Below are 17035 nucleotides of genomic sequence, written 5' to 3'. Positions count from 1 at the left end.
TGTTCCCCATACATTAGTGTAGGAAGGAGCAGTCACATGTTCTGACAATTTGAAGAATCACATCCCAATGTGCTTTTAAGGTGATCTCATGTTTAATTATCATCAGGATAGAGATGAATGAGGATGACAAAACAAAGAACCTAACTCCAAGACATTATTCAAACGTTAGAGGTTGAGGCATTATTTCATTACTCAGAAAAAAATACATCTGACATAACATATCACTTGAATTTACATTCAGACTAGTTTTAGCCCCAGAACAGGATCAATGGGTAAAATAACAGTACATGACTAATTGCAGGATAACTGAACACAGTTTTTTTAAAGTAGAAACATTAAGTTGAAAATCAAAAGATAATGCATTGTATGCATTTACTCTAGCTTTTTCTTTATTCACTCGAAATCAACTTTCACATTACAAAACTATCACAAAAACAAGTTACTGTTTTACAGAACATTTCATATCCAAAAACTATCCCCTTTAGAAGAGGGATGGGCCTTCCCTTTACATTAAAAATATATATTTAAAAAATCACAATGACCATATGAAAAAGGAACCACTCACTCCATGGTTTTAAGGCATATGAATGCTTGTTTACATCAAGCATAAATGACAGGCAAACTGAGGGACGACCTGACAACGGGGTCCTTCAAACTCCTTAGGAGCCGTGGTAGAGGAGGTTGGTGCTGAACAGGGCATGGTTATACTGCTGAACAGGGTATGGTTATACTGCTGAACAGGGCATGGTTATACTGCTGAACAGGGCATGGTTATACTGCTGATGGTAGTACTGCTGCTCTGCCTTCACCGACGTCTGGTGTTCCACCTGGCTGCCTGCGTTACCAGTAGCACCCATGTGCTCCGCTGTATCCCTGTAGACGTGGTGGTGTACGATATCGGCGGGGGCGATGGTAGAGCCGCTCGACCGGGTCCCCTCACACCCTAAACCTGCTGCTAGAGGGTCACCTGCCATTGGAAATGGGACACCTGGTCAAATAATTTAAATGCTGGTTTTGCCAGTGCGGGGCCAAACTTCCTGCTCACAGATGAGCAAAGATTTAAGAATTGATTTTGCACAACTATTACTGATGGAGAAACGGAAAACCTGACTACAGATTGCCAAATAGGTTCCAGTAAACCTCACAATCTTGTGTTACATCACTGTACATCGACACACAAACCCTGCTCGCGGCTGCACTATAGGGATTTGTTCGTAGATTAATTCTGGAGCTATACGGATCTGGGAGTTAGTAAATTCAGAGCGTTGTCAAATTGCCCGTTCGTAAATTCAGAGAGTTTTGCTCTCGGAGCGTTCAGAGCGCACAGTGTAAGATCTGGCAGAGGAGTAGGGTTGACCTGAGCGTTCTGACTTAACATCTTTAGTCAAGCTTCCAAGCTAACTGGCTAATGTTGGCTAGCTACTTCCAGACACAAATGAGAGCACATCTCACTCCATTTTACTCGCACTAGCAGAGCTGGTTAGGCTGTGTCCATGTTATGCAGAGTGTTGGCGACTAACTGTGCTGCTGGCAACAACTTAATTGTGCTTTTTTTGCAGACGTTTACTGACACCGGCCATAATCAACGGGTGTTGAGCGTTCGTAAATTCATAAATTATTCTGCACACTCAGATGAGTGCTCTGAAATCGGAGTAGATAGCCAGAGTGAATTTACGAACGCACCCCTAGTTCCACCCCCTTCCCGCTCCCATTGGTTTAGCCATTATGCCAAGACAGTCTAAATGACAGTCAGAAGCGGACTGGCCACCCCACATAGCCTGGTTCCTCTAGGTTTCTTCCTAGGTTTTGGCCTTTCTAGGGAGTTTTTCCTAGCCACCGTGCTTCTACACCTGCATTGCTTGCTGTTTGGGGTTTTAGGCTGGGTTTCTGTACAGAACTTTGAGATATCAGCTGATGTACGAAGGGCTATATAAATACATTTGATTTGATGACAGCATAATCTTTAGAAATGAGACGGCACAATTTGAGGACCTGCACAGCCTTCTCAATATCACTAGAGGGCACCAAACTACTCAGATATTCAGGTGAACTATAGAAAATATGAAATAATATTGCTTCTGTGTTTTCGGACGATTGTAGATACATTCTCATGCACACGAAAAATCATAGCCCCACCATCATAATTTTATTCAAAATAATTACCTTTTAATGAGTTTAAACCGTACAAAACTACTCCACACTGAGCGTCAGCTCTAATTTGCATGTATATATATGCCATCTACTCATGAACATTTGTGATTCTGTACCGACTGAATAGTACTGCTGAGCGGATTGCTCGACCGAAAAATGTAATGAAGCAGATGTTTGCAGGGAGGGATTTAAAGTTTGTGACCAATACATTTATGAAGGTTCCTATTTTTCCTTCTTAAAAAATTGCCTTAGGCAAGAGTAGCTTTGCCTTGCTTTATAAAAATTGTAGCACTACTAATCACGCTCATTTGTCATAGATCAACGTCTACATTTTGTCATTACTGTAGTTAGCAAAGCAATACAACAAAAACAAGCCAAATAAAGCTGCAAAAACATAGAAAAACAGTCCAAATAAACTCACACAATTTAACACCAGACACAATAGATAGGCTATACAGAAAAGCGTACAGAAACGCGTACAAAGTCCTTTCCTAGAAAAGTAGAATGAGGGCACTAGGAGGGGCTAATTCAATCAAAGTCTCCAGTCTGCGAGCTAATAGGACAGGGTCAGGCCATATAGCACACCTTGGAAATACCTAAAAGCTCACATAATACAGAAAAGCTGTACAGTAAAGATGTATGTATGTACTTTAAACATTAACGTAAAGATATGCTTTGGCATAACAAGGGAGTTCTTGTATAAAAAAATAGCTATGAGACAGAGTCACCACCAGAAATGTCCAAAAAGGTAGATTTTCTCATGGGGAATAAAAGAAAACGCAGATAAAACAAAATATGCTTTCCCTTATTTTTTACTTTAAGGGGAGGAACATCCTCTAGTAGTCTCTTCATTCTGACCTGAGATGATGTCTTTATCCCCTTATTGGCCAAAGTGGTGCAACAACATTAGTACCACTAAATGCAGTACTGGATGTCTTAACTCAGTGGCCCCCAACCGATGTTTAACACGCACTTATAAAACGGGACCTGTGGAATGCACATGGTATTTTTACTTTGGCGCACGAGTGTCGGTTATATAATTTGTATCACTGTACTTAGTCTGTGAAAACCATTAAAACAGGAAAGTCTGATTAAACTTAGCCGGAGTCATTTAAGTCCTACTATATGGCTCTGAGCTTAGCTATACCACAGCCTGTGCTATAGAAACAAACAGAGCATGGCTTTGTTTCCTTGGTTGCACCTTTATAATGCAGAAACCCGCCTGTTTGTAGCGCAAACCGTTAAAAACTAAAATACACATTTAACCAGTGCTACATTTTGTTATTTCTGGTGCAGATTCGGGGACGCTCTTAAACCGGTAGAGGCCTTCACGGGTCAAAAAATATGGATCCATTCTAAAATGGACCTGGGGTTTCGCATCCGGACCCGATATGCATAAATAAAATACAACTATATAGGGACCCGTTCTGAACAGAATCGAGGACAACTAGACCCGTTCGGTATAGACCAGATCGATACAGACCCGGTCCTGAAGCAACAGACAAGTACATTTTTAAGCGAATTTATTTACCGGAGCTGATAAAGCGCAAGGGAAGAGGTAGAGTAATGACGCTATAGCAGGGGCCATGTTGTGTGGTAGGCTACTGTGAGTGTGCGTGAATAAGCGACACAGGAACAGTGGCGGGAGAGACCGCAACCAACCAATCCGACTTGAGCTATAGTAGACTAATTGCTGCCATAGCTAGGTTATGTATCATCATATATGATTAAGTACTGGTACCTATATTGACTGCATCAAACCGGGAGAAGCTAGTTAAGATCGCAAGCTACACTATTTGATGCTGCATACACTTTCCCGTTCTACAGTTACAAACAACTCGCAGAGCTGTAGTGAAGGAAGTTGTCAAGGAAGTCAGTTTGTGTTTATATAGGACCTCCCGCCCTCAACTACAGTCAACCAATCAGTCAACGCGGCGCTATACCGAGACCTCCGCATTTGAGTGGCGCACGGCGATGCCATACAGAGCTCAAGTTGCCCTGTGCGTGCCCTCCGAGGCTCCGCAATTGTCATCCATATGGTACCTTGACATTTACATTTAACATTTCCATTACATTTAAGTCATTTAGCAGACGCTCTTATCCAGAGCGACTTACAAATTGGTGCATTCACCTTATGACATCCAGTGGAACAGTCACTTTACAATAGTGCATCTAAATCTTAAAGGGGGGGGGGGGGGAGAAGGATTACGTATCCTATCCTAGGTATTCCTTAAAGAGGTGGGGTTTCAGGTGTCTCCGGAAGGTGGTGATTGACTCCGCTGTCCTGGCGTCGTGAGGGAGTTTGTTCCACCATTGGGGGGGCCAGAGCAGCGAACAGTTTTGACTGGGCTGAGCGGGAACTGTACTTCCTCAGTGGTAGGGAGGCGAGCAGGCCAGAGGTGGATGAACGCAGTGCCCTTGTTTGGGTGTAGGGCCTGATCAGGGCCTGGAGGTACTGAGGTGCCGTTCCCCTCACAGCTCCGTAGGCAAGCACCATGGTCTTGTAGCGGATGCGAGCTTCAACTGGAAGCCAGTGGAGAGAGCGGAGGAGCGGGGTGACGTGAGAGAACTTGGGAAGGTTGAACACCAGACGGGCTGCGGCGTTCTGGATGAGTTGTAGGGGTTTAATGGCACAGGCAGGGAGCCCAGCCAACAGCGAGTTGCAGTAATCCAGACGGGAGATGACAAGTGCCTGGATTAGGACCTGTGCCGCTTCCTGTGTGAGGCAGGGTCGTACTCTGCGGATGTTGTAGAGCATGAACCTACAGGAACAGGCCACCGCCTTGATGTTAGTTGAGAACGACAGGGTGTTGTCCAGGATCACGCCAAGGTTCTTAGCGCTCTGGGAGGAGGACACAATGGAGTTGTCAACCGTGATGGCGAGATCATGGAACGGGCAGTCCTTCCCCGGGAGGAAGAGCAGCTCCGTCTTGCCGAGGTTCAGCTTGAGGTGGTGATCCGTCATCCACACTGATATGTCTGCCAGACATGCAGAGATGCGATTCGCCACCTGGTCATCAGAAGGGGTAAAGGAGAAGATTAATTGTGTGTCGTCTGCATAGCAATGATAGGAGAGACCATGTGAGGTTATGACAGAGCCAAGTGACTTGGTGTATAGCGAGAATAGGAGAGGGCCTAGAACAGAGCCCTGGGGGACACCAGTGGTGAGAGCGCGTGGTGAGGAGACAGATTCTCGCCACGCCACCTGGTAGGAGCGACCTGTCAGGTAGGACGCAATCCAAGCGTGGGCCGCGCCGGAGATGCCCAACTCGGAGAGGGTGGAGAGGAGGATCTGATGGTTCACAGTATCGAAGGCAGCCGATAGGTTTGTTGCTCACATTTTCGGACCAAGCATACATTGGCTCTTATGATTGGCCAACAACAAGCTACACGTACCACTCTCATGAAAAACAAAGAGCAGCAGCAAAAATGATACAACTTCTCTGTCTCGCGCTCTACTGCAGCATTCGTGTTCGAATGTATGTGGGTCCTAGAAAGTCAGTTAAAAATGACACATACCCAAGGCAATCCTATCAGAGCCGACCCAGACCCTTCATATTATTAAGAATTCTCGAACCGGACACGGTTGCATCCCAGATCTGGTCTCGGGGATTCGTGTCCAGCTGGATTCACGAAGACCTCTAGTACACACACACAATAACAATCATGAGTAAGGAACTATTTCAAACAAACCATATTTAATGTATAAAAAAACGTTTGTCACAGAAAATAGATTTGCTGTATGGATCAGATAAAATAAGAGGTCATTACCACTAAATAAATTAATAGTGAAATGCTATCCCATCAAGGTGTGCCACGGTTAAAAAACAGTTGGGAACCACTGGTCTAACTTCGTAAAGGTCAGAATTCCGCCATTGCATATTCAAGATGTGGAGGGAAACTTCAGTGCAGCCTCTAGGATTTGAACTAACCGAAGTCTAATCTTCTCCCTATTCTTCTCCGGAAACCAAGTGAGGCTGGTTTCAGTAAATTGTTCCCAAGGTGTGGGCGTTTCTACATCAAAGGAATGTAGATTAAAATTTTACAACATTATTACAGTTACCATTGGGCAATGTAGGGTGTGGAGGGATAATTGTGCAAAACAGAAGTCACTCATCCTAAGGGGCTTTGCCAAAAACACAAGATTATTTAACAAGAATTGTGTGGATCATTCAAAGAACCTGGTACAACAACAAAACATAAAACTAATGTTTCTCTATCAATTAAGTATGGTAGCAAGGCAATGGATTTCTTAACATGTATGTAGAATACAATAAATTAACTATTTATGCCTTTATTTCTAGAACCCGGAAATATATCATTATCATGCCAAGAACCCAACAATGGCACTAAAATTAATTCCATCAGTGAGAGAACATGGCCAGAGAGGGCCTGATGGACATTCTACCAAGATACAATGACTAGGAGGGTCAACACTCAACTCAATACATGCACTCTAAGGTCTCTACAGGTAGGCATAAGAGTTAGTGCAGCGACAGGGGATCTGCATGGAGGCCACAGTGAAGATCTCCAGCTCCTTAGGGGCCGGTGTGGACACCTCCACTCCCCCCTGGTCCACCAGGCCTGGCACCGGCGCAGACCCGTTCATCCCAAACGCCAAAGGTCCTGGCCCATCTGAGCTCACTGCCGGTGGCGCTGACTCCATGCTCTCCTGGTGTATGCTCTCCATCAGGAACTCTCCGACGCCGCAGACCGACCCATTCAGCATCCCCAGCGGCAGGCCCATACCTAGTTAGAGCAGTGGATGAGCATGTTGGGCTACCATCTAGAATACAACTAAATAAGAATACAATGACATACAGGTCAGAATACTCTACAGGCCCAAAGAGGTCATTCCATCATGCACAGGCTGTCTGGGCAGAAGGGGAGACACTGGTATTTAGCATTTTAGAATAATCAACCTTACTCAGCAAATCCAATGTCCAATTTTAGGCTTTATCATTCAGCAATAAAAATAAAATACTTTTATTTTTATTATTTTTTTTAATCGGCCACTGTCCCATTTTCTGATTCCCTACAGCCTTTATCAACTTCCTGGCAACAGCTCAAAACTCTGCTCCAGAGTTTGCAGAAGTCTAATAAAACAAGCAGATGCTTTTACATGTCAACCTCAGAGGCCTGGCAAACAGCAAAGGATAAGTCCCCTGCCACCCCCTTCTTCCTCATACTGCTCATTCTAACGCTGCACAATTAAGTAAACAATATATTCTACCAGGTTCTCATATGGGCTAGGCCAGTTTAATCATGGTTTTACAACAGGATTTTAGAATCGGAAAGGTTTTATGACACTTTGCTTTATTACGCATAATTAGGTGAGGAGAACATTCAGTCAGGAATAGGGCTGCAAATGGATGCTATACTACTGGAAACTTTCAAAAGTTTACCAACATTTTGGTAACTTAAAGTATTTTATTTGATCAGGCGACATCTAGTGACCTTTTTTGGGTACTTCAGATTACCACAGGTGTCCATCTCTGGCCAACAAACAGATATAAAATAAGATGATTTTCAAACAAAAAGGGTATGACAAAGCTGTAAACATTATCCTAAATATAACCCATCAACTTAGTGAATACCATTAGTTTTAAATGAGGGCTTCAGCATGAAATATCCCTAATATATACATCCAGTCAAAAGTTTGGACACACCTATGGTGTGGGTTTTTCAAGGGGTTTTCTTTATTTGAAATATTTTCTACATTGTAGAATAATAGCGAAGACTTTAAAACTATGAAATAACACAACATGGAATCATGTAGTAACCAAAAAAAGTGTTAAGCTTTGCACTCTTGGCATTCTCTTAACCAGCTTCACGAGGAACGATTTTCCAAAAAGTCTTGGAGTTCCCACATATGCTGAGCACTTGTTGGCTGCTTTTCCTTCACTCTGCGGTCCAACTCATCCCAAACCATCTCAATTGGGTTAAGGTTGGGTGATAGTGGAAGCCAGGTCATCTGATGCAGCACTCCATCACTCTCCTTGGCCAAATAGCCCTTACACAGCCTGGTGGTGCGTTTTGGGTCATTGTCCTGTTGAAAAACAAATGATAGTCCCACTATGCGCAAAGCAGATGGGATGGCGTGTCGCTGCAGAATGCTCATGTAGCCATGCTGGTTAAGTGTGCCTTGAATTCTAAATAAATCACAGACAGTGTCACCAGCAAAGCGCCCCCACACCACCTCCATGTTGCACGGTGGGAACCACACATGCAGAGATAATTCGTTCACCTACTCTGCGTCTCACAAAGACACAGAAGTTGGAACAAAAAACATCAAATCTGGACTCCAGATCAAAACGACAGATTTCCACCGGTCTAATGACCATTGATCGTGTCTTCTTATTATTGGTGTCCTTCAGTAGTGGTTTTTGTTTGCAGCAATTCAACCATGAAAGTCTGATAACAAACCTCCAGATGAGCTTCAATGACATACAACACTCCTTCGTGGCCTCCAACTGCTCTTAAATTCAAGCAAAACTAAATGCATGCTCTTCAACCGATCACTGCCCGCCCATCTAGCATCACTACTCTGGACGGTTCTGACTTAAAATATGTTGTTTGTGTTGCACTGCTTTGCTCTATTTTGGCCAGGTCGCAGTTGTAAATGAGAACTTGTCCTTAACTGGCCTGCCTGGTTTAATAAAGGTGAAATAAAAAAATAAAAACTGTACACAGTGTCCTCTGAACAGTTGATGTGTTTGGTCTGTTACTTGAACTCTGTGAAGCATTCATTTGTGCTGCAAATCAGAGGTGCAGTTAACTCTAATGAACTTATCTTTTGCAGCAGAGGTAACTCTGGGTCTTCCTTTCCATTTGGCGGTCCTCATGAGAGCCAGTTTCATCATAGCGCTAGATGGTTTTTGCAACTGCACTTGAAGAAACTTTCAAAGTTCTTGAAATGTTAAGGATTGACGGACCTTCATGTCTTAAAGTAACAATGAATTGTTTCTCTTTGCTTATTTGAGCTGTTTTTAGCATTAATATGGACTTGGTCTCTTAAACAAATAGGGCTATCTTCTGTTTACCACCCCTACCGTGTCACAACACAACTTATTGGCTCAAACACATCAAATAAATACATTCCACAAATTAACTTTTAACAAGGCACACCTGTTAATTGAAATGCATTCCAGGTGACTACCTCATGAATCTGGTTGAGAGAATACCAAGAGTGTTCCAAGGGTGGCTACATTGAAAAATATCAAATATATTTTGATTTGTTTAAACCATTTTTGGTTACTAAATGATTCGATATGTCATTTCATAGTGTTGATGTATTCACTATTATTATACAATGTAGAAAATAGTAAAAAAATAAGAAAAAACCTTGAATGAGTAGGTGTCTCCAAACTTTTGACTGGTACTGTATATTTTACACACTTATTTTACTATGTTAATAAGTCTTTGTTGTAAACATTTTGGCTCCAAACTGGTGGTGAAAAGTAAATCAGTAGTTTATAGAATAAAACAAAAATGTTCATTTTACCCAAACACATACCTATAAATAGTAAAACCAGAGTAACTGATCATGTTGCAGTGGTCTCAATTTTTTCCAGAGCTGAACATGAATACATTTTTTAAAAGTATAAATTAGCAAAATGACCAGATTGCAGAAGATGCCGGTAACTTTGGTAAATTACCAGTTCTCTTTGCAACCATAGTCAGGAGATGAATCACCCTAAAACTCTTGCTCATTAAAAAAAAAGGTCACTGGAATACGTTAATAATCCCTCGCAAATTGAAGTTATTTTTTACAGAGTATTAAAACTGCAAAAATCTACCGTCAGTTCTGGCCTTCTTGATTTGATTGGCTTCCATGTTATCAAACGATCTCTTTCTATTGGGTGCCCCATTAAGGAGGCTCCGCCCTAGGATGAGAGGGTGGGAGTGGCCTCCGTTCTGGGTGGTATCGTTCAGACAGAAGCCGTTAAACTGGGTCTGGGTCAGGTTCTGCGCATTGGAGAGCATCTCAGCACATTCGCGGAACCCCTGGGCATGGGCCAGGTCAGCGGCGGACAGCCCACTAGCGTTCCTCATACTGCGCAATAAGAGAAGAGAGCATTAGAGAAACCTACGCCCGGCCATAGCCAGGGATCTCACACACACACACACACACACACACACACACACACACACACACACACACACACACACACACACACACACACACACACACACACACACACACACACACACACACACACACACACACACACACACACACACACACACACACACATCCCTGACTGCCTCTATTACACTAACCTTGCACATCTACAATACCATTATCTCTTTGAGGGAGAGATGACAACTGATCCCTTTAGATATTTTTTCCCCTGAAATTAAGTGCATCTGGAAATAAAAATCTCATCTTTTTTTAAATGAACATGTAGAGCTGTCTACTGCAAGAGAACATGATAAATAACTATCAATATGCACACATTTAAAAAATGTCTGAATCAGGAGACCAAAGTCATTCCCACATCCCAGAAATGTTGATACATTTCAAAGATGCAAAACATTGAGTGGCAGAAATGCACATCCTTGGAGATAACGGACAAGTTCATTCTGATTGACGGTGACCTCAAAGAAATATATAATAGTCAAAAAGAGGAAAAGTTACACAAGGTGGTGTTCTGAAAACAGCACTTGATTTTCAGCTACAGAGAGGTTGAACAGGGTCAAAATCATGGTATCAAGTCATCAAGTCCACCTTGCAGAAAATGTATGTGCATGTATGTGTGTGTATGAGACGTAAATATGAGTGAGTGGGTGTGTGTGTGAAGCTAACAAAGTGTCTCTAAAAAAAGCTGAATAATAGTTAAATTCTTGCTAAAGTGAGTAGAGACTGGCAACACAGGATCAAAGTTCTGCTTATTTGGTCCAAAGGCAGTCCTCAAGACAGGCTTCAGGGTCCTCCAACTCATTCATCGGTCACAGGGAAAGCTAGTTTTTTTTCAGTACATCCATGTTCATGATTTGATGCAGATGGAAGAAGAGACAAAGAAGACAGGGATAAAAATGGAAAAGCATAAGAGAGAAGAAAAGAGATTCAGCAGAGTAATCTTCAAGGAACAGGGATGATGAAAGATGTCCTTTCTTCCAGGAGAGAAAAGCAAAAATTAGACAATATGTTGGAGCTCTACAGTGGCACTCACTGTTTAAGAAGAGGGAGAAAAAAGATTGTCTGTTTTCAATGTCAAAGCAGCCGGCATCCAATCAGAAGGAACCAATAAAGGTTAAGAAAACAACCACCCTTCATGTTGGTATCACAGCAGACACCAAAAAGACCTATGGTTGATTTGGTCTCAGATTCAGGCGTGTGCATAACAGATAGTCTGTTTAGTCATTTCCTGTTGCCACTATAAACCTGTAATAAACCTACAGTAGGACTTTATGAATGAGCGAACAGCAATGCAGTGAGCATAGTTGATCCTGATTTATAATCACGATTTCCATAATGCTTATAGATATGCTAGAAAGAAGACAAGGATGTCACTGGGTGGGTAACAATTCGGAGCATCAGTGTTTGAGCTGTTTTCTGTGTCTGTACTTCTAAAATGAGTTGGGTAAAAAGTAAAAAAAAGTGAGCATCAAAGCAAATTAGTCTAAAAAGATAGGACTACTCTAACCTGGCTACTAGGCCAATTTTGGCCATCTAAAGCGATCAGACAGGGCCAAACCAGTGACCCGCTTCTAAGCAGGTCATAAACAAAAACAGACACCAGGTAGATAATTGCCTGGTCACTGTTCCTGTCATGTGCTGTAGCAGACCAAAAATATTCCCTTGTAAGGCTTGAGGTCTGCTCTGCTCTGCCATGAACATGGTTCAATTCATTTCCAGGAAGTGTCTCGAAAAATACTCTAAGCTAACAGAGGACCGAAACTTGACTGTTTGGATGCCAATCGCCAAACATTTCTGCTGGCTAATGGGAGAACCATTCTGCACTTGTTGTTCCGAGGCTAAACACCATTGGATTCCGTGGCAAAATAATTTCCCAAGCTGAACAACCAGGTCTTTGTAAGGGGAAGAGGGCATTCGAGGCAGGTCCCCCGCATTGATTGAACGTTTTTTGTTGTATTATTTAGAAATGAGAAACACTTGACCTTGTGGGCAGTCTCTGCCTCATATAGATTGCAATGATGCACTAGGCAAATAACCTGCTACTGCAGTGTTGCTGTAAGGGGTTGTAGGACGTTGAAAAGACGTGTAATATACATACTTTCCAGACGTTGAAGTTGGGTTCAATTTAGGTTCTGTATGAAAGATGAACATGTGTATTTTCCGTATGTTTAAAATGCATATTTTCCAGGATGTTGAAACGGTATCTTTTCCTGACATTGAAAAATATGTATTTTCCCGATGTTCCAAAAAAATTGCCTTATTGCTTCTAAATTAAAGTTGAAAATATGTCATTTATAGATGTCTATGATTGGTTCAGATTTTGGACTGTACAAAAAAAAGAATAAAAAATAAAAAAGAGACGACCAAAAAGGCATTAGTGTTGGTCCGTGCTTACTGACATATAGCCTACAGTTTTGCCTGAGATTTAAGTTTATGAATGCCCATCTGTGTGGTAAGCCCACCACTTGTAAAAAAATAATTAAAAAAAGACATTTTGTCCAGATAGGAACAAAGAGAGACGTTGGCTCGTGCTTACTGGGGTGTAGTAGCCTGCCATGACATCCACAATGGAATTGTATGAATGGCCATCAAGTTGCAGCCCACCATTAGTAAAACAGGCCATTGCATAGGCTTTATTAGTCATAAATGCTCTGACTAATCAACTTGGCAATTTAAGCTCTGAATATCAGATATCCAACTTCTTCAGGAGTTAGTGAGCCTATTTGCAATGTGTTTACACTGCGGGAAATGCAGAAGTATTACATTTCTTGCTATAACCAGCTTGTCAAACATTGACAGATACAAACTTGAAACTACTGATCATGTCAATGGGGTGAAACTCCTGGACAACAGTTGTACAGCTGTTTTTAGGATTGTTTGTTAACATGACAACGCATATTTGTATTTGATCGGGTGTCATTTAGGTTAGGCTATTTGATCGGGTGTCATTTAGGTTAGGCTATTTGATCGGGTGTCATTTAGGTTAGACTATTTGATCGGGTGTCATTTAGGTTAGGCTATTTGATCGGGTGTCATTTAGGTTAGAGTCTAACCGTTAGACTATTTGATCGGGTGTCATTTAGGTTAGGCTATTTGATCGGGTGTCATTTAGGTTAGGCTATTTGATCGGGTGTCATTTAGGTTAGGCTATTTGATCAGAGAAACCTGCATGTAAAAACTGTCAGTCTCATTACATTGTCATACATTTTATCTACAGCCTGTAGGCTACAGAAAAGACCACATACTCTAACATATTCTATATTTGCTACACGATTTAATTAAGTCAAAAATTGACGTAATGTTGATGCAACACCGCAGCGAGGGGTCTCTAGATGAGCACCCTGAAGAGGCACGCTTCAAATATGAGTTATAAATGTGAATAAAGTGAAAGGTGTAGCAACCCAGTGACATCCATGAAGAAATATATACTCCAGTTTAGATACTGTTGTTCACTCATTCATAAACTCAGTGCTTTGTCTTTCTTACGATCCCTAGAACTATCTTAATGTGTACAAAGTCAAAACAATAAATTAAATCAAAATGCACTGTAATTAACGTGCTTAAGATCACATTCCTCTGTTGAATAAAAACAAAACAAAAATCACACATGATTAACTTGCATACATATCCCATTCCCCCCATTCTGACTCAGTTTGAAAAAACAAAAATTAACGCTTCCAAGAGATCCCACCTTCAAGCAAAAGTTTTGTTTATATAGAATTTGTGAGCATGTACTGTAGACTGACGGGTCTCACTAAGAGGAGTAACAATCCTTCAGGGTGCCAGAGAATATAATACAACCAGTGTAGGGAACATTATGTGCACAAAGAACATGACACCAAAGTATTCTGCTCTGGCTTCTGAAAAATTGCCTATTTTTGTATTAGTAATCAGGTAACATTTCAACCCAACACTAAGTGAATTTGTTGAAGGGACAAACGAGATATACTGTAGTTTATTATCAACAAAACGTAATTATACTATGCGTATGTCATGTGTATTATATATGTCTAACCCCTCCAACCTTACTATCCTATCCCATCCCATCCCACCCCAGGCCTGGACCCACCCCCTGCTGTCACTGACAAAGACCAGATGTTTCATTAAAATAATAGTTCAGGATTTTGGCAATTAAAAAGGTAGTTTTGCGAGCCAATGCTAACTAGCATTAGAGCAAAGACTGGAAGTCGACAGACTTCAAGTCATTGCGCTTCGTTCAAACTGCACGCAGAGACATAAAATGGTATCAACGGGTTCGTCGGCAAAGGTCCCATTGCCAAAAACCCAAACTATCCATTTAAAGTAAATGGATTTTTTTTTAAAGAGAAAAAAAGGATAGCTAGCAACTCCCATCTCCTTGAACTAGACTAATTTATTATGGATCAAATTAGACTGACTAAGATCCTTTTAAAAAGGTTGCTTCTCTTTTTCTTAGAACAAACTGCAAAAGTGTTCTTCATTACAAGAAAAACAATTGGTTAGAAAAGTAGAGAACATGGGCTTGAAGAAGGAATCCTGGAAATAACATCCCAAAAAGATGAATGAAAGTGACTTTTGGTTGAACATAATCACACAGAATGTTTGCTAATTGTATGTTAGCAGATGCTGAAGTAACTGATAGGATACCATTCGCCCAAAAGTATCAATGTGACAGGTTAGAAGCTATTTTTAAGCCACACAACCACAACACTAATATAGGCTTAACCCATCAGTTTACTGGTTTTAAAGAACTAGAGAACTTAGTCCAATAAGTTAAAAGGACTGAACATGTAAAAAGAATAGCTCAAATATAAGAATTATATAATATTATGAATTACCAGTAGGACCACATGTTCCCATTCACTTAAATAATTAAATCCGAATTATGTTATTACAATCAATTATCTCCATAATAAAGTTAAAGATTTGGAGGCAACACATTAGATATAAAGACACAGTAAGAATCAAAATATTATGGATTTGTTTTATGTGGTGCCTTGTTCCTTTGTACACATAGTGCCCCTCATTAGATCTTTCATAGGGCTACAGTTTAAATCAGATTTCTGGCCAGACTTGATGCCAGTGTGTTTATGGGTTAACTCCTCATTTGTCAGTAGCATGCCATATTGTTTGGAATGACAACAACAATGTGAGTTGGATATGTCAGAAATAGACTGGCATCCAGTCTAGCTTCTGGCACCAAACATATGAAAAACTTCCAACATAGGCAATGGAGCCATTGTGAACAACCATTCAAGTAAAGTGTGCTTGAATCATGAACCCTCAAAGTGAATATCAGCATTCCGAAGATTAGTTTATGAAATCCTGCTGGACGATATGCTTTTAACACTACATACATGACCTCTAGCTACTGAAATACAACTGTAGAGACAAACGGAAAATATATAAAATGTCTCTTGAAAATTTGCGTCAATGTAGCAATTCATTATTGCACTTGAATGAGTCTGTAGATAACGTTACAATCTTAGCATAATGGCCCTTTGACTCAAGCAGAGTTGTGGACAGATGATCCATCCAGACGAAGCGATAATGTCTAAATCGGAACTTTGGATCCTCAATAAGTTCAGCTGGATCAGATGTTTCACTTTAAATTCACCTTTATTAGAGTATATAAAAATCTTACATGTGTAGTTTTAAGCGTATGAAAATCTCTGCTATGCATTTCATAACAGAACACATGCTTATTTGTATGTTAAAGAGAAATATCTTAAAATATAGGGGGAAAAATAAAATCAGCCACAAGAGCATTAGTGAGGTAGGGCACTGATGTTGGGTGATTAGGCAGTCGGTGTAACAATTAATCCCAAAGGTGTTCGATGGGGTTGAGGTCAGGGCTCTGTGCAGGCCAGTCGACTTCTTCCACACAGATCGAGACAAACCATTTCTGTGTGGACCTCGTTGTGCACAGGGGCATTGCCATGCTGAAACAAGAAAGGGCCTTCGCCAAACTTTTGCCACAAAGTTAGAAGCAGAGAATCGTATGCTGTAGCGTTAAGATTTCCCTTCACTGGGGCCATAGCCTGAACCATGAAAAACAGCCCTATGCCGTCTCATTCAGGCAGGTAGCGTTCTCCTGGCATCCGCCAAACCCAGAGTTGTCCGTTGGACTGACAGATTGTGAACCGTGAGTCATCACGCCAGAGAACGAGTTTCCACTGCTTCCACTGAGCTTTACACCACTCCAGCCGACTTTTGGCATTGCGCATGGTGATCTTAGGATGGTGTGCGGCTGCTCGGCCATAGAAACCCATTTCATAAGACTCCCAACTAACAGTTCTTCTGCTAACGTTGCTTCAAGAGGCAGTTTGGAATCTTGGTAATGAGTTGCAACCGAGGACAGACGATTTTTAAACTCTACGCGCTTCAGCAATCCCGTTCTGTGAGCTTGTGTGGCTGCCACTTCACGGCTGAGCCGTTGTTGCTCCTAGGTTTCCACTTCACAATAAAAGCACTTCCAGTTGACCGGGGCAGCTCAAGCAGGGCAGAAATTTGACAAACTGACTTGTTGGAAAGGCACCACATTGAAAGTCACTGAACTCTTCAGTAAGACCATTCTACTGCCAATGTTTGTCTATGGAGATTGCATGGCAGTGTGCTCAATTTCATACATCTGTTAGCAATGGGTGTGGCTGAAATAGACAAATCCACAAATTTGGGGTGTCCACATGTAAAATACTTTTGTACTATATAGTGTAAGGGTCTCCATAGAAAACCCTCTATTTTGGGAACACTGTTCTGAGA

General features: G+C 41.5%; 1 protein-coding gene across 1 annotated transcript in view; it reads right to left on the bottom strand.

Annotated features, from left to right (window-relative positions):
* Window positions 1–5829: 5829 nt before the first annotated feature.
* The window catches only part of LOC124045483 (ankyrin repeat domain-containing protein 10-like), a 30766-nt gene continuing 19560 nt past the window's right edge, over window positions 5830–17035 (bottom strand). The window contains exons 4-5 of the mRNA XM_046364804.1: window positions 9951–10207; window positions 5830–6900 (exon numbers count right to left, since the gene is read on the bottom strand). Of these exons, the coding sequence (XP_046220760.1) occupies window positions 6617–6900; window positions 9951–10207 (541 nt within the window). The 3' untranslated portion in view covers window positions 5830–6616. The remainder of the gene's footprint in view (window positions 6901–9950; window positions 10208–17035) is intronic.

Source organism: Oncorhynchus gorbuscha, linkage group LG01, assembly GCF_021184085.1.
Source record: "Oncorhynchus gorbuscha isolate QuinsamMale2020 ecotype Even-year linkage group LG01, OgorEven_v1.0, whole genome shotgun sequence".
NCBI classification, from domain to species: domain Eukaryota; kingdom Metazoa; phylum Chordata; class Actinopteri; order Salmoniformes; family Salmonidae; genus Oncorhynchus; species Oncorhynchus gorbuscha.
This window is presented reverse-complemented; position numbering and strand designations above follow the sequence as displayed.